This window comes from Heloderma suspectum, chromosome 1, assembly GCF_057233095.1.
Source record: "Heloderma suspectum isolate Gila_16-S chromosome 1, 16-S_ref, whole genome shotgun sequence".
NCBI classification, from domain to species: Eukaryota; Metazoa; Chordata; class Lepidosauria; order Squamata; family Helodermatidae; genus Heloderma; species Heloderma suspectum.
The window spans coordinates 77,128,591-77,152,216 of NC_139458.1; the positions used below are offsets into that span (position 1 = coordinate 77,128,591).

A 23,626-nucleotide genomic window follows, 5' to 3' on the forward strand; every position below is an offset into this window, starting at 1 on the left:
TTGTTTTCCTCGATTTCTTGGCATTGTTCATTTAAGAAGGCCTTCTTGTCTCTCCTTGCTATTCTCTGGAACTCTACATTCAGTTGGCTATATTTTCCCCTTTCTCCCTTGCTTTTCGCTTCCCTTCTTTCCTCAGCTACTTGTAAAGCCTCATCAGACAGCCACTTGGCTTTCTTGCATTTCTTTTTCTTTGGGATGCATTGAGTTGCTGCCTCCTGAACAATGTTACGGACCTCCGTCCATAGTCCCTCAGGCACTCTGTCTATCAGGTCTAATCCCTTAAATCTATTCCTCACCTCCACTGTATATTCATAAGGGATATGATTTAGGTAATTCCTGAATGGTTTAGTGGTTTTCCCTACGTTCTTCAATTTAAGCCGAAATTTTGCAAGAAGCAGCTCATGATCTGAGCCACAGTCAGCTCCGGGTCTTGTTTTTACTGACTGTATAGAGCTTCTCCATCTTTGGCTGCAAAGGACATAATCAATCTGATTTCGATATTGACCATCTGGTGATGTCCATGTGTAGAGTCTCCTCTTGTGCTGTTGGAAAAGAGTGTTTGCTATGATCAGCGTGTTCTCTTGGCAAAACTCTATTAGCTTTTGTCCTGCTTCATTTTGTACACCAAGGCCATGCTTGCCTGTTATCCCGGTGATTTCTTGACTTCCTACTTTAGCATTCCAATCCCCTATGATGAAGAGGACATCTTTTTTTGGTGTTAGTTCTAGAAGGTGTTGTAGGTCTTCATAGAACCGATCAACCTCAGCTTCTTCGGCCTCAGTGGTTGGGGCATAGACTTGAATTACTGTGATGTTGAATGGTTTGCCTTGGATTCGTACTGAGATCATTCTGTTGTTTTTGAGATTGTACCCCAGTACTGCTTTTCCCACCCTTTTGTTGACTATGAGTGCTACTCCATTTCTTCTAAGGGATTCTTGCCCACAGTAGTAGATATAATCGTCACCTGAATTAAATTCGCCCATACTTGTCCATTTTAGTTCGCTGATTCCCAAGATGTCAGTCAATGTTCAGTCTTACCATCTCATGTTTGACCACCTCCAGCTTACCTTGATTCACTGATCTTACATACCAGGTTCCTAAACAATATTGTTCTTTACAGCATTGGACTTTCTTTTCACCTCCAGACACATCCACAGCTGAGTGTCCTTTTGGCTTTTGCCCAGCCACTCTTTCTGGCGCTATTTGGAAATCCCCTCTGCTCTTCCCCAGTAGTATATTGGACACCTTCCGACCTGAGGGGCTCATCTTCCAGCGTCATCTCTTTTAGCCTTGTGATACATTCCATGGGGTTTTCTTGGCAAGAATACTGGAGTGGGTTGCCATTTCCTTCTCCAGTGGACCACATTTTGTCAGAACTCTGTGCCATGACCTGTCCGTAGTGGGTGGCCCTGCATGGCATAGCTTATGGCTTCACTGAGTTACGCAAGCCCCTTCACCACAAGAAGGCAGTGTTGGATGCTTATAATCCTGTCTTTTGCTGATAAAATCAAACTCGACATAGTTTTTGAAGGGTTTTGGTGGAATCTCCATCACTGGACATTTCTAGGAACAGTTTAGGTAGACACAATCCCTAAAAGATGAGAACTGACTGAGGAATCTCTTGCTGTCATTTCCTGCTATACATCTAAGAATGCCCATAATTGGTGATGAGGAAACTTACATCTTTGGACAAGGATAACATTAGGATTTCTGCATGTGATGGTGGGTTGGATATGATTAACATTCAGGCCCCTTCAAGCTCTAGGATTTTCTTTATAGGAATCCTGGTTGCCAGGGGCAGGCAGTGATTTATTAAGCTCTCGGCATTGTACAGGGATTGCTGACAATGGTAATTAGCAAGGGATGTTTCCCTTCTTTTGTTCCCCAGCAGAAACCGGACTCTGTTGGGAGACCATATATCATGGTGTTGTTTTTTTCTGGATTAGAAGCCCACTGATCTGTAAACCTTTTAAAGCAAAATTGATATCAGCCGCTTGTTCTTTAGCAATGGCATACAGCAGCAGGGCACCCAGCAAGCATTTTCTGGTGCTAATGAATGACACCAAACAAAATAACTCCTCCATTAATTGCACAACTTAAAAGCACAGTGGTTGTTTCAACAGAATCTTTTTCAATCCTTCAATTCAATGGAACAACAAGGTGAAAGAGGCCACAACTAAAGGCAGAAAATACATGTAGGGAACTGTATTTCCACAATTATGGCTTCTTGTGATTAGTTAGCTACAAATAGTGGGCTTGATTTCATTAATTTCTCCCATATCCAGATCTGCAGTTGCATTTTCCAGGACACGGTCCAGAGAATAGTCATGTGGCCATACAAGGATCAGCCTTATTTGATAGGTTTGAGTGCACACAAGAGTTATTAAAAATAGCTAGAGCTGTGCACAAATGGCTTCTTCCACCCTATTCGTGGACAGAGAAACTGGGAGGACAATTTTACTGAATTTCTCCAGCTGGAGTAGAAATTCTCCAACAGTTTCTCATAGGTAGGGCTCACTATTTGTAGCACAGGGTTGCAGCACAGCTTCTTTCTTTTTTTCTAAAGCTTTATGTTTTTGCACTGTCTCTGCAGGGGGCAACAGCATTAACTGTGTTGGCAGCCTGGCCCCCATTTTGCGTTCTTCATGTTGATCCATACCTAGCATCATTCTGGGGCATTATGGCAGGGGTGGGGGGAGAGAGAAGGCGACCTCCACAAAAACCAAACAAAATGGTGAAGAAAATTTGGAGAAAATCCTGCAAAGTGGCCTTTTATTTCTAGAGGGGTTAAAAAAAACTCAGAACTTTTCTGAGAAAAATGTCTTCTGAAATTTTTTTTTGCTCAGCTATAGTTGTCATTCTTTAGGGTTCAGCACCTTCCCCAGGGTCTTCCAAATTTCTGAGGGGTAACTGTGGATATATCTTGTCTCTAATGCAGATGTTTATAATATCACTGCTTCCCTGCAAACCTTGTAGTTGTAGCAGGTGTGAGTGGGACAGTTCTGTGTCCAGCAGCTCCAGGGAAGAAGCCACCACTGCACCAAAATCTGTCTTCAAATTTCCTGAGAGTCTACTTCCCCCATGAAAGAGGTTTCTATTTATATATATAGATTTTAATATATATACATACATACATACATGCACACATAGATAGATAGATAGATAGATAGATAGAGATTTCTATTTATAGATATAGATATATATTTAAAAAATTCCTTCTGGTGGTGTTTTTGAGCTTACCAAATCACTGTAAGGTATTGTGTAATAGACAGAAAACACACACACATCTCCCCATTGCTCCACAGCACCCCAGGCTGCCTGTGCTTCCTGATCTCAAAAACCCCTTTGGGAGGGATTACCTTCCCATAGTGATGCCTTCCCCTAGGCTTTAACTGAAGTACAGGAAGCCAAAAAGGCTAAAGGCTGAGGCAGAAATGATTGTACCATGAAAGACAAGACACTTGTGCAGTCCTCTGCCTCCTCATAAGTAAGGTAAACACAAGAACCCCAAACCCGATCCATGAGAATTACCCCCAAATTTTCATCTCCTTTGAATTTCTTTTTGAAAGTAATTGATTTTCTATTAAATTGGATGAAAATGGTCGGAAAAAATGTGGGACAGACTTTTGGCACAGCAGTAAAAATAACCCATCATAGTGGATATGATATCTTCCTTAGCAAGAAAAAGAAAATAGTACAAAAAACAAAAACAATACTCTATCTGTAGCCTTGCAACCCTAGGCTATCATCTTGTTAAATCTTAGAAACCTTACAAGTCTGACCTTGCTTCATATTACAGGTCCGAACTATATGTGAAAAATGGTTGGCCAATTGAAATCACATGGGCAGAGCTCTGGGAATTACGGGAGTTGTGGTCCAACACATCTGGAGGGCACCAGGTTGGGAAAGGCTGGTTTAGACAGATTTTCACTACAACAATGCAGCTATTTTAATTTCTGTGTTTAAAATCTGTCCAAACCACATGGAAAACTGCTTGCATAAAAGGCTTTCTTGTGGAATTGCACTGCAAGCGGCCACCCACATGGTTCTTAGTGCATATGGATTGAGCCTTAGGGGCTGTGTGAAACGGTGAAAGATACAAGGGGCACATGTCAATCCAAACAACAATTTTACTGGATCAGACTTGTGGAAAATCTCGATACACACACACACACACACACACTTACCATTTCGATACTGTTCGAAAGTCTAAAGTATGTTGGTTCCTCCTCCCTGCTATTTTGAAAATGCCCCCCTTTTTGCTGCCATGACAAAGTATTTTTTTGAAAAGCATAGGGCAAGCACTTGGACTGAATGTACATATATGGATTTTGGAGCATTAATTGATATATCACTGCATATCTTGAACCCTGAGCTTTAGGGATATGTGGGCTGTCAATCTAAATAAATGCAATCTTATTGTAATGATGGTATGGAGACCTTCGCTGACATGGACAGTCTTTACTGGTCCAGCTCTCTATGAAATCTAAAATTATTTCATTGCTGTGTGTGCTTGATGGTTAATCTTTATGAGTATGCAAGATTAAAAAGTTGCTGGGAGAAGGGATACTTCTGTACTTTTAAGATGAAACAGGCAAGGAAGCATCAGGAGTTTCCAATGTTTCAAATTCAGAGCTATAGTCCCAAATTTGATCTAGGGCCTGCGAGAAAAGTTTGATCACAGTGGTGCAGAATCCCCGGCTCACTGGCCTAATTCAGCCCACCAGACTCCCCGATCTGGCCCAAGGAGCCTCCCAGGGTTCCTCCAGGAGGCGGAGCTTGGCCTCCAAGCCCCCTCTCTGAAAGCAACATAACAAATTGCATTATAAGCTTCTAGCACTTTCCACAAGCAAATAATGTTTCACATCTGATGGGTCCATAACAATCAGATTGCATGTTCCATATATGCCTATCCATTCTTTAGGGTCCTCTAGAGAAGCCCTCCTCCAAATGCTCTTTTATTCTGAAATTTGGAGGGTGGCTACTAGAGAGAGGGACTTTTTGGTGGTTGCTCCCTAGTTATGAAATGCTTTCCTCAGGGAAGCTTGCCTGGTGCCATCATTGTTTACTTTTTGGTTCCAGGTTAAGTTTTTTTGTTCTCCCAGGCCTCTTAAGGTCTTTGTTGTTTTAATCCCTTTGACACTTTGGTGGTTAACTCCTGTATTTATTGATTGCTTTTTAGCTCTATGTTTTGGGTTGTATTTTATCATATTGCTTTTTATACTGTTGTATTTTTAGACTCATTGTCAGATTTTATTGTATTTATTTGTATTATTGCTTTGTTTAAAATAGTTGTAAGATGTCCAAGGAACTAGTTCTATGGGAGTTTAATAAATACAAATATCATTAACAACAACAACCTATATCTGGGAGTAGAATTTCACTCTTTATAGAGAGAACCCACAAGATCACTATATGCAGCTTAATTACTTCTTTAAAGAACAATTAATTAATTCCAGTAAATATTACAGCAGAATAAAAATAATGCAAAGTATTGCAGAAAAACAGCAAAAATACTTTTAGTGGGAGAGAATCCTTCTCCGTTAAAAAAATCAAGAAGAAAATATACAGAGTTTGGACTTCCAAGCATCATAAGAATTTATGCCTTATGGCAAACAGGAACTAGCTCTTAGCCTTAACCAAATAGAACAGCCCCAAGGAAAAAAATAGGCCTGCTTCAATGTTCAGTGAAATTACATACACCCCCAACCCCCCATTTTGAAAGAAAGACTGATGTCACCACCGCACATGGGATTTTAAGATCTCCGTGCCCTAAAGCTTCTCTGGGTGCTTCAACACAACAACACAGTGATTTTTTTTAAAAAAAACCTTACACTATACTGGCATTTCCCCTGCTCAATGGTAATTGCATGTTATCTATTCCCCACACAAAGGACTCAGCTTCACCTCTTCATTCCTTTCCCCTGCCACTGCCATGCAGCTTCTAGTGGGAACAGTTAAAAAAAATGAAAAGGGAATTTGTGTGCACCAGTGTGCTGGGATTAAGAGGGCATATATGTGCCCTTTAAACAAATAAATCCAGAGGCAAGGCTTCCATTGCTGGCTGAAGTGGGATTTGGGAGGCTTTGCTGAGCTGATGCTGTTCCATGGTTCTATTGGGGAAGACTTGGGGGGTCTTTTTTGCCCCCACAATAGGTGGCTTTTCCCCCAGCTGTTTTGTTTGGCTCTTCATTAGCCCTTCTGAAGCCCAGCTTATTAGTAACATCCTGACACAATATTTGGCACCTGGCCTGACAAAAACAGCATGTTTTCAGGGGCTAGTTTGTTAACTGCAGCACATCAATGGCAGGCTGATCTAAACTGCATGAGAATATACCAATTGCGGAAGACTACAGTATATTTTTGGGACATTGTGCTGTGTTTAATCATTGTGTGTGTGTGTATCAAGTGGTTTGCAATTCATTGTGAAGACCTTATCTTATGCCAGAATATAGACAAGAGTGAATATAATGCTGGATGAGTGGGCAGGTAATGAAGAGAGGCATGATTACACATTGCCACCAGCCACTTCCAAAACCACACCTCCAAACCTGGTGAAACAATAGCACTATGCCAGTTGCCTCCTGAAAGCTTGCTCTGCTATTGTGATAGAAATTCCAAACATTGCTGTAAACCAGCACCTTTAAAAATGTGATCGCAATGGGGGAACGACAGGAATGCAATGATTTGGGAGGGATGTCATCTGGATTCTTAATATTTCACAAGAATAATGGAGAAAAAGGCTAGTGTGGATGTGGAATAGGAAAATCAATGCAACAGCTGATTCCTTTCCAGGACAAGAGAGGAGTTGCTTTTTGAACTGGAGCATCTCTACACCAGCCTAAAATCCTGCATTTAAAATGGGGTTTTCTGCTTCTGTTTTAAATGCAGGACCATGACAGACTCCATTTATACCTGCTTCCTTCCCCGCCTTTCCCCCTCCTCCCCCGCCCCTTATCTGAGTCTTCCATAAGTTTCATTGGTCTAGCTCCTCTTATTGTGGGTTTTCCTCTTTTCATGGCGGGAACTCAAGCAGAACGCAAATGCTGTAATTTGATAGCTAATTATCTCCGATCTTTTAAAAAGTGGAATGAAGGCCATTTAGTGCAGGAGATGCCCTGGAGGTTAACAATGTCATCTAAAGAGCCCACACACTTCCGTGACTAAGCAATCTCAATAACAGGATAAAAGCTCTATGCAAAGAAGCCCTTCAGCTCCCCCTTGCCTTCATCAGTTCCTGTGATGAACTTTGTGTGGATGCAGTCTGCACACATGCAAAGAGCAGCACAGGAATTAACAACAATGGAGGCTAGAACAGAACTATGCTTCTGGGCTCTCTGACTCCATTTTAATGGATGTGCTATTTATCACACTTTTTTTTTTAAGGCCCCAACTAAGAGTGGTGGGATACCACTGTGATGTAAACTCGGGGTCCCCTATAAGGCCTTGGCCCCTAGAGGTCACTAAGTTCATTATTTTCCCAGGACACCCCAAAACACCTGCTGCCATCACCTACTGATTTAGGGAGAGCAGTAGGACCCTCCTCTTTATATCCTTAGCATGTGGGGTGAGACATAGCAATCTTCAAATCCACCCAGACCAGAACATATATATTTAAAAGTATAAACATACACTTATTTATTTAATACATCAGAACAAACAATAACTGGATGAAGATGATGGTTCTAAAACCTAACCCCATATCTCTGCTTTCAATAGCTCCTCTCCCTCTCTTCTCATTCACAGCCTATCTCTGATTCTACTCACTGACTAACTTATTCTGGCCCCTAATTCTTCTCACTCTTTCTCCATCCTAATGCCGCCCCCTGCTTCCCTGACCTCTCTCTGACCATCCCCATCCTCCTTCTAATTGACTTTCTCCAACTGCCACTAATTCTGCCCAACGCTCCATTCTGCTCTCAGCTGTCCATCGTTCCTTCTACTCACTTGTCTGTTACAACCACTGACAGAGAAGTGCTTGTTAGGTGCAAGAGAAACTAGAGCATGAGTTCTGCTCCTGCTGCAAGAATCATCTCTACACCACTGGGAGGAAGTCTCTGTGAAAGCACTTAAGGGGACATTGGTGACCTAGTTCCAGGGCAGGCTGGTATGCATGTGGTCACCAGCATAGAGAAAGGTAGACCTAGGCAAGTACAACCTACTTGGGACATTCACACAGACAGTGCTAATTTCAGCAGTGAGAGTTTTCTGGTATATGTGCTGTAGCAGTTTTTACAGACACTCCTACATTAGCTTAGCCTGGTCTCTTGGAGAACCCACACTCCTGTTTTCTATGGACAACGTTTCAAAAGCTTCAGTCCTTGTTTAAAGAATCAGAAAGCTTTTCTACATAAAGTTGTTAATCGCCTATTAATCTGCTGTACCTATTTTCAGTTACACTGCAGAATTGAGATCCAAGCACCACATGAGGTATGTTTCCTTTTCTGCTTTTCCACTAAATAACCTCTAGGTGGCACTGTGGTATAGCAGAATAGTGCATATACACAAGAAAAAAAGCAATTTCTTTCAGTTTTGCAATTAAAAAATACTTCACTTTCCCTGCTCTAAAAAAACTAATGGAAAGTGCTCTTTAGACACAGAAGCCATACTGGAGGATCACATCGTTGTACAAAGAACCCATAAACAACTGTGATTAGGGAATAACAAGTACACAATAAATGCCTTGTGTAGAAAAGCTCACAGATCTTCTGCAGGCAACTAAAAGCACCTGAGAGTGCAGATCATACTAGAGATGAAGGAGAAGCCATCCAGGTTTAGTTAGGGTTGCTAACTCCCTGATCCAGAGAAGACTCCTCCTGTGCCTTTTTTTATAGCAACATGACAAAGACCTTTGGCGAATGCAGTTTTTCCACCATCACAGTATAGCACTAACAGGGCACAATGAACCTGCTGTAGCTATGGGAAGACATAGGAAAACCTCCTGAGACAGAAATTGCAAGTCTTTTTCTGTGTGTATCAGGTTGAGATGAAATGCCCACCTCTGATTTGCCACACCATTAGCAGATTGCAAATTTGGGAACTATTTTGGAGGGAGGCTTTTTGAAAGGTTTCAAGAGACATTTGTTTCTTTCTTTTATTTTTTAAAAGCCCATTTAGAGCACAATCCTGTCCAGATGGCCTCTTAGCTCAGGGGCTTACGGCCGTCCAATGCAGAGCAGCAGGAGTGGCTGAGGCGATCTTTGCCTATGCATTCCTCCCACTCTGTATTTGGCTAGATGGGCTTTTTTTGCCAGTCTAGCTGGGGTGTGTTGGAGTGGGAGGGAAGGAGGCTGGGAAGGCCCAAGGATACATCATAAGCTGGCCTCTCCAGTCCCCTCCCCACCCATCAGCAAACCCACTTTCCTTCCTCTCTGAGGTGGCTTTTGCTAGCTTGGAGAAGCAGCCGGGGCGGTTCTCTCCATGATGGCTGCAAGTGGGGAGCTCGGATTCCTGGGTCGGAGGATGAAGCACAGTCTCCAACTTCAGATTCAGGAATCTGAAATATCCTATCCGCCCCCCCCCCCCCGAGACTCTGTCTAGGGGCCATAGGATTGCTCCCTTAGAACATCAAATTGTATTTCTTTTCCATGCTTCTGGTGGCAGAGGCAGCAGCTAAGGCCTCTTCTCAGAGACCACCAAACAGCAGCAGATATTTTCCTACCACTCCACAACGCCACTGGAATGATTTCAGAGGATCGTTTCAGAGCTATTCTGGAGGGAAATAATGGTGCTTCCCTGTGGCGGCTGCCATGTTTCCATAGAATCCCTTTCAGAATGACACACTGTAGTGATGTAGCCTAATTCCAGAAGAGCAATAATTCAGGAAGTGGAGGGAAATAGTGCTGTTAGCAGCTTCCAGGGTGTGTTTCCACACAATCATCTTCACCTGGCTTGCAACTTTGTTGTGGTGTTTCCCCAGTCACATCTGCTCCTTTTCCAGTTTCCACATTGCTCAGTCCCAGTTTATCATCGCTGTAGCCTGGGGCTCTGTGCTGTTGCCACTGAGCTCTAATTGAATTATTTTCTTGATGGCTGGGTGGAGTCTGATTACCTCATCCATGTTCCCACCTCCTCCTCTTGCTGAGTCCCCCCTCCCTCTCCCCCTTCTGCTCCACTCCAGTTTCCCCGCTCTGGCCAGTCTCCTCCCTGCCTTCTGAGCCCTTTTTTCCCTTTAAAGTGAGTTTTAAAGCGCAACTGCATTTTAACGAAGAGGAGTGAAAAAGCAAAGGCACAGTTGCATGTTAACAGGCACTGCAACCCTTCCCGTTGTTCCTGTAGTGCGCCGCTCCAGTTGTGATTTCTCCTTACCATTATAAATTGCTGACAGAAACATACTTCCGGGTGGGGTGGGGGGATTGGAAGTGAATGTCATCAGACTGGCAGAGGCTCCCCCCTCCAGGCTCTACTCCCCTTAATGGCAATCTCAGGAACAAGCCTCACTGACCACAATGGGAGTTACTTCTGAGTAGACTTCCTGGACATATGCCCAATTCCGCCCATTTTTTTTCCTTTCCCTCTAATACGCATATCCTCCACGTCAGTATCTTGCTATCACTCTATCACTCAGTCGCGAAATAGCACTAACACGCATTTGTTCTATTGTGCAATAGCGCATTACTCCAGGGGTGCCTGCTGACTCCTCCTGAGGTCAAGGAGGCTTCTTCCGGAGAATGCACTATTGTGTGATAGTGCAAATGCATGTTAGTGGTATTTCACGACTGAGTGATACAGTGATGGAGTCATAGGCAGATACTGACATAGAGGGTATGCATATTGATGGAAGACAACCTGAGATAAACCTGATTTTCAGGCTGTAGTAGGAGTACTTGCTTGCCCATGATAGCAGGCTTATATGCACTAGGTGCTTATTTTCAATGATGTTTCAAAAGTAGGTCCCTCAGCATCCTGCTCCAAAACAGCAATGAAACTTCCAGAAAACAGGCAGAGGGAAAGGGTTGGGTCACTGAGGTCATGGGCAGGTGAGTGACACACCTACAAGGGCCGGACTACATGCCCCATGGGCAGGACTATGATACTGAACCCAGTGCGGTTGTGGAAACAGGTCAGTAATGGAGCCAAAGTAAGCTGGAAAAGTTGGACTATAACCAGTCTCAGAAGAAGCGTTTTTTCCGCAATAAAATGCGGGGCTGGTGCTGAATGGCCACGATGTCATGGAAACACAGAGACCTCACCACACAGCCAGCTTGGAATAAATCGCTGGTGGAAACACAGCCCAAGAAGAGTTCAGCTTCTGCCACCATTATAACCACCATAAGCAACAGCAAAAGTACTATTAAAGATGTTTGTTTTTAAGATAGGGGGAAAAGGAGAAACCACCACTCACTGACAACGGGAAGTACCTCCACAAAACGTTTCAGAAAGACACACACACCCCTGTCCAAAAATTACCCCCCAATTTTAGGGCCCAAAACTGCCCTTCAAATTTCAAGCCAAAAGTGCAAAACATTTAACTTTTTCTCAGCTCTGGTTTATAACATGCATGTAGGGAAGCAGCCAGAAAAAAGTCACCAACACACATTTGGGAGTGTGTCCACTGTTATATGTGAGTTCAAAAAGTGTGTCTTATCAAAGCTGCCTGAAGCTCATCCTTCAAGTGTATATCTCAAGGCTTTTCTCACAGTATTCAAGGATCAAAACCTTAATTTTTGAGGGGGGCTTTCAAATCATGCTAGTTGGCTCCCCATCTTACTAGACTTAGGGTGTTTCTACATTAAGCAAAACCCCTGCAAAACCCCACATCCTTTCCGGAGCTTCCTGCTTTCGGTTTCTTTGCGGGATTAGGAAGAGCTTCTTTACACGGCAGCCATGTGGTTTGAACTGAGGGAGTGCCTCCCTCCCTCCCTGGCATGTGTGCAGGGGGGCAGGGTCTTGTTTTCATAGCTCAGCTTCTGCTGTACTGTTTTCTTGAAGCCCCCAGGAAAACTCTGACTTACTTCTGAGAAGAGCTAATACCACGGTACAAATCTGCAATCCTGGGCACACTTACTTGGGAGTCGGCTGCATTGAACTCAATGGGACTTACTTCTGAGTAGACATAAGATCACCCTGTAAGTCTTCAACCCTCGGCACACTTACTTGGGAGTAAGCCCCATTGAACTTAATAGGGTGCTCTGAAACAACACAGGACGTTGTTTAAACCATTCACGGCTTTTATGCCGTCTTTATTTTCTCTACATATTGCTGGAGTGAGTGAGTTGCATGACTATAATGCTCCTTCATTTGCATTGCTGGGAGTACTGGAAGGATAATTTTTACAGCATCATAAAGCCCAGGTTCAGTGAACTGTGAGGCAGACAGCAAGGCTGTTGTATGTTACCATTCAAGGCTATCAGGACAAAGTTTTAACCTGTGGCCCCATCTATTTATTATTATATTTGTGTGCATATGTCACATATTTGTGTGCATACATATGCCCAGAGCAAATTTACAGAACACTTCTTAGTAAAAGGTTTTGACCATCCACTTGTAGAACATGCCATGAGTAGATTTCATCCCCCACGCACCAGGTACCTGAGATTACCACCATCTCCACAGCCAAAGAACCACCATTCCAAATTCATTTTTTAAAAGCTGCAGTGGCACTGCAGCAGCAGCGTGAAATAGCAAGAGTACTATTAAAGTAGCACAGTACCTGCCTGCCGTCTTTCTGATTGCACGCCTCAATTGTGATCTGTGAGCCAGTGGAGAAAGAAGTGATTGAGAGACACTTGTCCTGCTGCCGAATTAAAGGGTCACTGAATATCCATTCCTTTTGGGGTTTGGGGGGAGAAAGAAAGAACAGAGATCAGTGCAATGTGAGAAACACGATACTTCCTTCAACCATCAGTGCTAAATCTATATTGTTCTTGTTTTTAATAAAAGGGCTGACTCAAACATTTTTGCCAGCTATATTTCTGCAAACAATTGCCTTTGGGCCTGCATGTTCCTGTGATCACATGGAAAAAGTGCTACGTGAGCTAGCGCATCAGGTATACCTCTTCAAAGGTTTCTGAAATTGCAGCAGCACTTTTTGGTACTGCTGTGATTCTGATCATCATTGCAAAGGGGAATCACAGGCCTCACGTTCACAATAGGGATGGGTGACTCGGTTGAGATCAATTTCATTTGGGTTCTCATTTGTTCATGTTTACGTTAATTCCATTTCATTTCCACAGGAGATAGCAATTTTTTTTTGTTCACACAAAAATTTATATGGATTTTTGTGCGCGCTTTAGGAAAATATGCATTTTTGTATGCATTTTTAAATTTTCTTTCTGTCCTTTTTGAGCAAAAGTACACACTTTTGAAGTGATTTCCCAATGGATAACGCATGTTTGTGCATACTTTTTCAAATATGCACACATCTGTGCAGATTTTTTGAAATGTACATACTGTCGCAACGCAAGGTCCTTTTTCCATGTCAGCATGCCTGGAAAATGACTGTGGGAATGAGCCTTTAAGGCAAAAGCCTCTGAGGAGGTGAGTTTATTAATAATTTATTTATAGTATTTATAGATCACTCTACATCTAAAAAAATTCCCAAGCAGAGAACAACAATTAAATATCAAAATACAAAAGATAAAAATGTCAAAATATAGCACATACCAATAAAACCATGGCTGAGCTTTCAATCAGGGAAAGTTTTTTTTTTTTTTAAGTCTCCAGCAGCTGCAGGCGTGCAATCAGAAAGCACAAGAGGCGACTCTACACATGGACGTCACCAGATGGTCAATATCGAAATCAGATTGATTATGTCCTTTGCAGCCAAAGATGGAGAAGCTCCATACAGTCAGTAAAAACAAGACCTGGAGCTGACTGTGGCTCCGATCATGAGCTGCTTCTTGCAAAATTTCGGCTTAAATTGAAGAACGTAGGGAAAACCACTAAACCTTTCAGGTATGACCTCAATCATATCCCTGATGAATATACAGTGGAGGTGAGGAATAGATTTCAGGGATTAGACCTGATAGACAGAGTGCCTGAGGAACTATGGACGGAGGTCCGTAACATTGTTCAGGAGGCAGCAACGAAATCCGTCCCAAAGAAAAAGAAATGCAAGAAAGCAAAGTGGCTCTCTGATGAGGCTTTACAAGTAGCTCACGAAAGAAGGGAAGTGAAAAGCAAAGGACAAAGGGGAAGATATACCCAACTGAATGCAGAGTTCCAGAGAATAGCAAGGAGAGACAAGAAGGCCTTCTTAAATGAACAATGCAAAGAAATCGAGGAAAACAACAGAATGGGAAAGACTAGAGATCTCTTCAAGAAAATTGGAGATCTCAAGGGAACGTTTTGTGCAAAGACGGGCATGATAAAGGACAAAGAAGGCAGGGACCTAACAGAAGCAGATGAGATTAAGAAGAGGTGGCAAGAATACACAGAAGAACTATACAGGCAAGATGTGAATGTCCCTGATAGCCATGATAGTGCGGTCACTGAACTTGAGCCGGACATCCTCGCGAGTGAAGTCAAGTGGGCCTTAGGAAGCATTAGTAACAACAAAGCTAGCGGAGATGACAGTATTCCAGCCGAGCTATTTAAAATCCTAAAAGATGATGCTGTTAAAGTGCTGCATTCAATATGCCAACAAATCTGGAACACTCAACAGTGGCCACAAGACTGGAAAAGGTCAGTTTACATTTCAGTTCCAAAGAAGGGCAACGCCAAAGAGTGTTCAAACTACCGCACAATTGCCCTCCTTTCACATGCCAGCAAGGTGATGCTCAAAATCCTGCAAGCTAGGCTTCAGCAGTATGCGAACCGAGAACTACCGGAAGTACAAGCTGGGTTTCGAAGAGGCAGAGGAACTAGAGATCAAATCGCCAACATTCGCTGCATCATGGAGAAAGCAAGAGAATTCCAGAAAAACGTCTATTTCTGCTTCATTGACTACGCTAAAGCCTTTGATTGTGTGGATCACAACAAACTGTGGCAAATTCTTAAAGAGATGGGAGTACCAGACCACCTTACCTGTCTCCTGAGAAACCTGTACGAGGGTCAAGAAGCAACAGTAAGAACCAGAGATGGAACAACTGATTGGTTCCAAATTGGGAAAGGAGTACGACAAGGCTGCATATTGTCACCCTGCTTATTTAACTTATATGCAGAGTACATCATGAGAAACGCTGGGTTGGATGAATCAGAGGTCGGAATTAAGATTGCCGGGAGAATTATCAACAACCTCCAATATGCAGACGATACCACCCTAATGGCAGAAAGCGAAGAGGATCTCAAGAGCCTCTTGTTGAGGGTGAAAGAGGAGAGTGCAAAAGCTGGTTTGAAACTCAACATTAAAAAAACTAAGATCATGTCATCTGGCCCTATCACTTCCTGGCATATAGAAGGGGAAGAAATGGAAGCAGTGACAGATTTTACTTTCTTGGGCTCCAAGATCACCGCAGACGGTGACTGTAGCCATGAAATTAAAAGACGCTTGCTCCTTGGGAGGAAAGCTATGGCAAACCTAGACAGCATAGTAAGAAGCAGAGACATCACCTTGCCGACAAAGGTCTGTCTAATCAAAGCTATGGTTTTCCCAGTAGTAATGTATGGCTGTGAGAGCTGGACTATAAGGAAGGCTGAGCGCCGAAAAATTGATGCTTTCGAACTGTGGTGCTGGAGAAGACTCTTACGAGTCCCCTGGACCGCAAGGAGGTCAAATCAGTCCATCCTAAAGGAAATCAACCCTGACTGCTCATTGGAAGGACAGATAATGAAGCTGAAGCTCCAATATTTTGGCCACCTAATGCGAAGAGAAAACTCCCTGGAAAAGACCCTGATGCTGGGAAAGACTGAAGGCAAAAGGAGAAGGGGACGGCAGAGGATGAGATGGCTAGATAGCATCACGGATGCAATGAATATGAACTTGAGCACGCTCCGGGAGAGAGCGCAGGACAGGAAGGCCTGGCGTGCTATGGTCCATGGGGTCACGAAGAGTCGGACACGACTGAATGACTGAACAACAACAACAGCTGCAGTAAACAGAGCAATGTTGGCACATACCGACCATCAGTTGGCAAGGAATTCCACAGAGAGGGAGCTAATGCACCACAAGCACTACTCCAAGTGGTGGTCTCTAACCAGACCTCAAGCCCAGGAACACCTCATCTGGTGACCTCAGCGACTGGGCAAGCTGTTAAGGGAGAAGGCCCACCTTGTGGTCCCTGGTCCCAAATTTTATACACCAACAGCAAAACCTTAAACCTGGCCCAGCAGTTGACACAAATTGGTATGATTTTGTACTAGGCTTTGAAGTCTAACGCTTGCTATGTAATGGTAGGAGCCCTGTAAATGTGTCCTGAGACTAGTCCCCAGTTGTTCAATACCAATCTACCAGCTTCCCTGCTTGCCTTCAAACTTAGCCAGTGCCTGACTAGATCAGTCCTAGAAGCAGTGGCTTAGCTACAGGGTCATGTGTGGAGAGATTAGACTCAGAAACAAAGGTAAAAAAAACCCCAAAACACGTTGGCACATTCCTCAGGCTGTGTCAGATAGGGAAAAATGCTTGCTAAAGGCTCAAGTTCAATTAAACAAGATACTTCATGGGAGAAAAAAAACTTGTGCTGGTGCTTTATGCAGCTGGCATGACCTAAAAAAGCACTTATTCTGGGTACTGGCCCATATGTATGAATTGTTTGCACTGAGTCTATTGGGACCGCAAATCACTGGCATGCAAATATTGCACATGTATGGGGTAAGCACCTTTTAAATATGATGATGGCCATGTAGAACATCTACACAGGACAGTGCTTTTCACCTGGCCAATGTCCTATATAAATTAGGCCCCAGAGATGACATTTTGTAATGGGATATTCTATAGCAGATGTTGTGCTAAAAATAATATCATCAGGAACAAAGCAAGAATACCTGCATAGATGAAGGTCACTCAGTAGAAACAGAGACTGAAACCCTGATATAATTTGGGAAATACCAGCTTGGGGTACCTTTACTGGAAGAACCTGGTGATCTCACAGTATTCAAGGATCAAAACCTTAATTTTTGAGGGGGGCTTTCAAATCATGCTAGTTGGCTCCCCATCTTACTAGACTTAGGGTGTTTCTACATTAAGCAAAACCCCTGCAAAACCCCACATCCTTTCCGGAGCTTCCTGCTTTCGGTTTCTTTGCGGGATTAGGAAGAGCTTCTTTACACGGCAGCCATGTGGTTTGAACTGAGGGAGTGCCTCCCTCCCTCCCTGGCATGTGTGCAGGGGGGCAGGGTCTTGTTTTCATAGCTCAGCTTCTGCTGTACTGTTTTCTTGAAGCCCCCAGGAAAACTCTGACTTACTTCTGAGAAGAGCTAATACCACGGTACAAATCTGCAATCCTGGGCACACTTACTTGGGAGTCAGCTGCATTGAACTCAATGGGACTTACTTCTGAGTAGACATAAGATCACCCTGTAAGTCTTCAACCCTCGGCACACTTACTTGGGAGTAAGCCCCACTGAACGTAATAGGGTGCTCTGAAACAACAGAGGATGTTGCTTCTGAGCTTGGTGGGGTGGGGGATCAGATGTGTCTCCCTTCATTACAGGGAGGCATTTTACCCTTTTCTCCCTCCAATTGAGAAATGCGGAGGCAGGACATGCAATCGGCAGGCGATTCTTGGCCTCGCGCCTGTCAAATCTGCTCGGGTCTCCTTCCCTGCAATCTCACTCCCATCTTCAATGCCTTCATCATCCTGACTATGCCCCCAGGAACCGAAAACAAATGCCCACAGCAGACAAGAAAGAGCGGTTTCTTCCGCTATGGGAAAATTTCACATGGAGGTCATGGCGCTCCTGTTCCATGGGCTGGGAAAAATATTACATTTTTTGCGATTGGGGAAAACATGGGATAGGCTGGGGAAAATGGTGGGAGACACCCTGGAGGGTAGCGGCATCATCTAAAGAGCCTGCAAACTTCCATGACAGAGCCATCTCAATAGCAGGACAAAAGCTCCGTGTGATGAAACCCTTTGATGGGTGAGAATTTCATTTGGTTAATTTTTCTTAAGAACATACCAACATTCACAAATTTCTCCATAAATAGGACAGAAAGAACTTGAAATTTAAAAAAAAAAAAATGAATGTAGGAGGAAACAAAATAGAAATTCATCCATCCAAGCAGAGAGCTTTGATTTCTTAGCTTTTAGAAGTCTGGCTTTGAGTCCATGGCTATTCAGCCATGTTTGCGGTGCTGAACTGGGGTTGCACCTCTCTTTTTTCTGACAGGTCCTCATCTTTACCAGCTGCATGGCAGGTAGGTACAACATGTTCTTCTCTGTGCTAGGAATAGCTGAACCTACTGAATTTGGCCAGTGCAGATGGGAGGGAAGGTTGTTTTCAAGAAGAATGTACCCCAAATTTGCAAATGTCTTCATATGTGGGATAGAAAGAATTTGCTATTTTAAAAATCTGAATGTTGGGGAAAGTGAAACTTTCCTCCATCCCTATACTAAACAATGGGTTAGATCCAGAATCTGACTCCCACAGACGGAAGGATTCCTTTCAACCATGCGAGGCCTCTGATCTACTAAGTAGGGGAATGCTGCTGGCAGAATGGAGGCGGCAGCAATCTTCATTTATTCCCCAGCCCCCTGCAGTCCTCTATGCCCCTCAACTGCTCTGGAGGGCTGGGGGACCTTGTGGAACAGTGGGGGTAGGTGACACTGGGGGCTGCAGAGGAAGGGGAAAAATTACCCACCCACCCCTGCCATTTTCCACCGGCAGCGGCATGTTAAAAGGAACTCCACTCCAGGGATAGGCTGTGCTAGAACAGACTCAAGCTCATGTCTCTTAATTTCTTGAACAGGCAACAATTTCTTCTACTTATCCTACACAACAGGGAATTTGTGCAACCTGTTTCTACTAAAACACTTCACCAGCTGTTGTCTGTGGTGGCAAAACAGGCAATTTGTCATTAGGGATACAACACACACATCTACACGCTTACAAAACAGAACAAGAGTGCAAGCCCACTTCATTGATTTATCCTCCCACCTAATAACTACCCTTCCCAACAGACAATTAACATTCGCCTTCTTCACTGGGATAATTCCCAGGACAGAGATACAGTTCAATGAATTTCAGCAATTTTAAACAATGACAAAATGGCACAGCAAGTCATATCAAACAGCTTGTTGGACGCCGTCTGCAAACTCAGTCCCAACCATTAACAGATGTGAGCGAGCATTTGCTGGCATCCGGCATCCTACTGTGACCTTTTGCTCACTCAAGCTGCTTCCTTGCTGTATGACGGCATCTGAATGAAGAGTTCTCGGGCAAGATCCTCAGCTTAGAGGATTTTGCCCATTTACACCAACTCATGGCACGGCCCATTCAATTACACAGCAGTTTTACGATGAATGCCCGGAAGGAACTGTGGATAAAGCAGCCTACTATTTTAAGCCAATGGATTTGCAGTGGATTCTTACCGAGTACAGAGGAAATTTGCCACCTACTCCAGAACAAGCAGAGCCAACACAGATTTAGGGTAGTAAATTCCTTGAACAATTTGTTATCATAACTCATACCTACCTGCAGGGTAAAATTCTGTATTTAATTTACCAGTGCAACCCCATCTAGGAACTCCACCTATATTACCTGTGGTGACATGTGAGGGAGCACTATAACTTTCCAATACCAAACAGAACTGGCAGAACCTCAGAGGAATGTAAAAAAAAAAAAACTATATAGGGAAATTTATATTCCATATAAAGCGAATCCGGTTAATTAGGAACCACTAAGGGGCATTTTACATGGTGACACTTTTTCTAGATTCCCATATAGGGGGTTGGATCCAGAACTGTTGTTCCACCAACAGAAGGGCACCACTTATGGAACAGGACTCTCCCCTGCAGCCCCTTCAATGCTCTCTGAATCTGCTCTCAAGGATTGAGGGACCCTCCGAAGCAGTTTTGGAGGATACGGAAGGGCCTGCAGGAGGGAGGAGAGGACAAAGTCTGCTTCCACAAGTAGTAACCTTCCACTGGCATACCAACAGTTCTGGGTCCAACCCAGGAAAAACAGGATGATGACCATTACAGACATACAAATATATTCATGTTTATGCCTGGTAAACAGGTGCTAGGATGCCACAGCAAACTGAAGCCTTCCAATACTCATACATGTCATGAAAAACACATGTGTATGATCATCACATGTGAGGATGTATAAATACATTTTTTCCCTTCACGGTAGTACTTTTGTATGGGAAAAGTGTACTTTGTAATACAGCCCTAAGATATAAACATTGGTTTCCAAAATACCATAGTTACCATGCCCCTTGAAAGACAGTTTTGCACTGTTGTTGTTGTTGTTGTTGTTGTTTCAAGGATTGCTGGGACAAAGTGACACTCTCCTGTCTCATTACTTGAACTATGTCCTCAAGGCAGTACTAAAATACTAAGTGGATCTGGGTCATCTCTCACCCTATCTCCCAAGTCTTCCTACTGCTCCAGTACCAAAAAGCTGCCATCTGGCTGCCCTTCTTCAACTACTATGCACATAGTGCTGGAATTCTTGGGACTGGTTTCAGTGAGCTGCTCTGAATGTCTTCCTTACCCTTAACATCTGTTTTGGCTGGCTGCAGATGGACACACACAGGCAATAGTGATGTCACGGGCCAAATCGATGATTAGCAGAGCGCTGATTGAAAACAAGCTAACGCCAAGCAGTGTCTTTTGAGGGCAGAGGGTTGGAGTTGGGTTTCCACTCTTATGATGCTTTGCTATTCATGTGCTTTAGCAAATCAGACCCAACCAGTGGTGGCTGGTACGAGGACAGGGCAGATACACAATAGTCTACTGAGACTGTTGGAGGAGCGCAGAAGAAGATAATGCATGGCAATCAGCAGCTGCATGCCACGCACTGGAGCAAATATACCTGGTTGTGGTGGGATTTCTGCCACAAGAGAGAGGGGAAGAGGCAGAGGGTTACCTCCCCATTCACCCCAAATACAGAGCCACCTCTAGACCCATCGCTTGCCAGGTGGGATGAGTTTCAGTCAGCCCCTTCTCTCCCCTACAGCTATGAGAACCAATGGTACATGAAGGAAGCACTGAGGCGGAGGGCTTGATGAGGCCTATCCCCATGATGTACAAATTACTCAAAGCTACTGCCAGGGCCACAGATCCACTGAGACACACATGCTTCAAGTAAACATCTTCCCCAGAAGGTGTTATAAAACAGAAGAATACAGGTATGAATCTCAGGTGACCTCACCTGAGCAGCCGCAGGATTGTTTACTGTCCCTTTACAGCTCCCAATCCCTGCTAGAGAGTTTCCTGCTGTATCCTGTCCCTGAGACTCCAAACAATTTGCTCCTTGTTTGATGACTCCAGGAATTTGCTCCTTTTCTGGAACCCTGTGGGACCAACAAAACAAAAACACAAAATTGTCCACACTGTCTCTGTACTTAATAAAAATCAGTTTATTCATTTTCTATATTCCTATGAAAACAGTGGCTCACACACCAGGTGCTATCCCACCTCTGGAGTGAAACACAACAGCACCACAGGTAGGGTAGACACTTATACATTGCCAAAAAAGAGGAAATGCATCACCAAAAAGGCAAAAGAAGACACAGATTTGCTTACATTTGCTTTTATAGGCGGAGTGGCAGATGTAGAAGCAATTGCAAGAGTTTAAATATTTATTTAAAATATTTTTAAGCCACCCTTCATCCGAGGATATCCTAGGGGAGAAATACAATCCATGCCACCGTAGCAGGGGACACTGTGACCAGGTGATATGCACGCCTGCTCCGTCTGTGTCCAGGTGCTAACTGATGACGGGCAACTTCAAGGCCCAACGCTGCCTCTGATGGTGCTTTGTTTTTAAATTGGACTTGGGACTGGACAGCCCTTCAAGTAGAGGATGCCTTCAAGTAGAGGACTGTCCTCTGTAAAGTAGGGCACATGGCCACTCTAAGCACAGGGTGTACCTAGTTGCTCCAGCAAAAGGGGAGAAAAATAAAATTGCAATCCACCGAAATCACTCAGAGAATTTAGGAACAGTGTCATTGGTGAGAGTGATAGTACGGTGTTCAATCAGATGCATACCGTTCATGCGAACCAGTGAACACAACTGAAATTTAGTGATGCAGCTCAGTTTACATCTAGCAAGCAAGTGGCCTTTCTGACCTTTTTCATATCATGGCAAAAGCTTTCACAATCACAATAATTAATTCTTATAACAATGAATTATAACTCCTTAACATAGTCCCAGTGCTATTTCTCAAGAAGTATTCTCCACTCCCACTGATATAACACTGATATAACGTTTTTATTTTTGCCTTCCAGAGCATATCACAAAAGAAGGATATACCTTGCTGATGAGGGTCTCATGCTTCTGTTCCTTCACTCTGCAAGAATTTGAGCTCCACCCACTGTGCCTTCCACCAACTACCTTTCCCCATAACAACTTTGTCTCAGCCTCTGTTTCCTGGTCCCAATTTCAGAGTTTAAGCTGCAAAAGTGAAGAAGCACTTGATTCAAATGGAGACACAGGTCAGGCAGGGCCATGCAGGGTGGGACTGGGAGAGATGCTTGTCCCAGAAAAGAGCCTCCAAGATGTCATGCCTCTAAGATGTCACAGCCATGTTTGTTACATATTGGAAAACACTTTCCTTGCTCCCATAACTTTGAAATATACATTCTGCAGTTTTGCCTGAAACTCAAAGAATGACTCACTTGAGTTCAGGATAGACATTTTCCAAGTACCACTGGAAGGATTTACAGTTCAGCTTCCGGCGTTGCTCCACTCGATCTGCAATACTGGAAGCAAAAGCAAATTGTTCCTCTCTTTGTTTGGGGAACAAAAGAGGTTTGCACGACCCAGGCAGAACACAAGGACATTTATAGAATTATTACATGAATATATCTCTGAGGTGCAATCACATTTGGGATACTGCTGCTGAAACAATGCAATGACACCCTTCCACAGTACCTTTGCTTGGAGGCCTTTCAAATGCACTTTATGTCATTAAAAAAAACTTAAAGCAGATGTGGAAAATCTCTTCCATCTTTCCACTTGGCCCTTGTTCCTTCCCCAAGGCACCTATTAATGAGGCCCTACTCTTCTCTTAAGCTTGGCCCTTTTGGGCTGCATGGGCCAGGTATGGGGGGTAACATGCGACCCATGGGGACTTCCTGTGAGACACTAAAGCAGCATGGGAAAGAAGGAATGTTTTGTCATCATCTTTCTCCTTTGGCATTGCTTTGTCCAGGGCCCAGTTAACCAATGGTGAAGACAAAAATAATGTAAAAAGTAAAACTTATACTGGGTCCCTTAGCCATGGCATGAGCCTCATTTCCTCCACAAGTTGAATAATATATATACACTTCCCCTGAAGACTCAGGGTCACAGTTTGAGTCTACTTCTGGACTCGTCCTTGAATCTGGATGCCCAGGTTTCAGCAATGGCTAGGAATGCATTCGCAAAACTGAGGCTAGTGCGACAGCTGTGCCCATCCCTAGAAACATCGGATCTGGCCACAGTCACACATGCCTTAGTCACATCCCATTTAGACTACTGTAGGGGCTGCCTCTGAAAACTGTTCAAACTTCAGTTGGTCCAGAGTGCTGTGGCCAGACTGTTGACTGGGGCTGGTTACAGGGTGCACGCAACTCCCTTGTTATAATAGCTT

At 43.7% G+C, this 23,626-nt stretch overlaps 1 protein-coding gene across 1 annotated transcript in view; it reads right to left on the reverse strand.

The window, feature by feature from the left end:
• GALNT16 (polypeptide N-acetylgalactosaminyltransferase 16) overlaps nucleotides 1-23,626 on the reverse strand; it is a 211,899-nt gene that overhangs the window by 10,290 nt on the left and 177,983 nt on the right. Inside the window, exons 12-14 of the mRNA XM_084847928.1 lie at nucleotides 22,671-22,754; nucleotides 21,202-21,343; nucleotides 12,653-12,769 (exon numbers count right to left, since the gene is read on the reverse strand). Coding sequence (XP_084704054.1) covers nucleotides 12,653-12,769; nucleotides 21,202-21,343; nucleotides 22,671-22,754 — 343 coding nt within the window. The remainder of the gene's footprint in view (nucleotides 1-12,652; nucleotides 12,770-21,201; nucleotides 21,344-22,670; nucleotides 22,755-23,626) is intronic.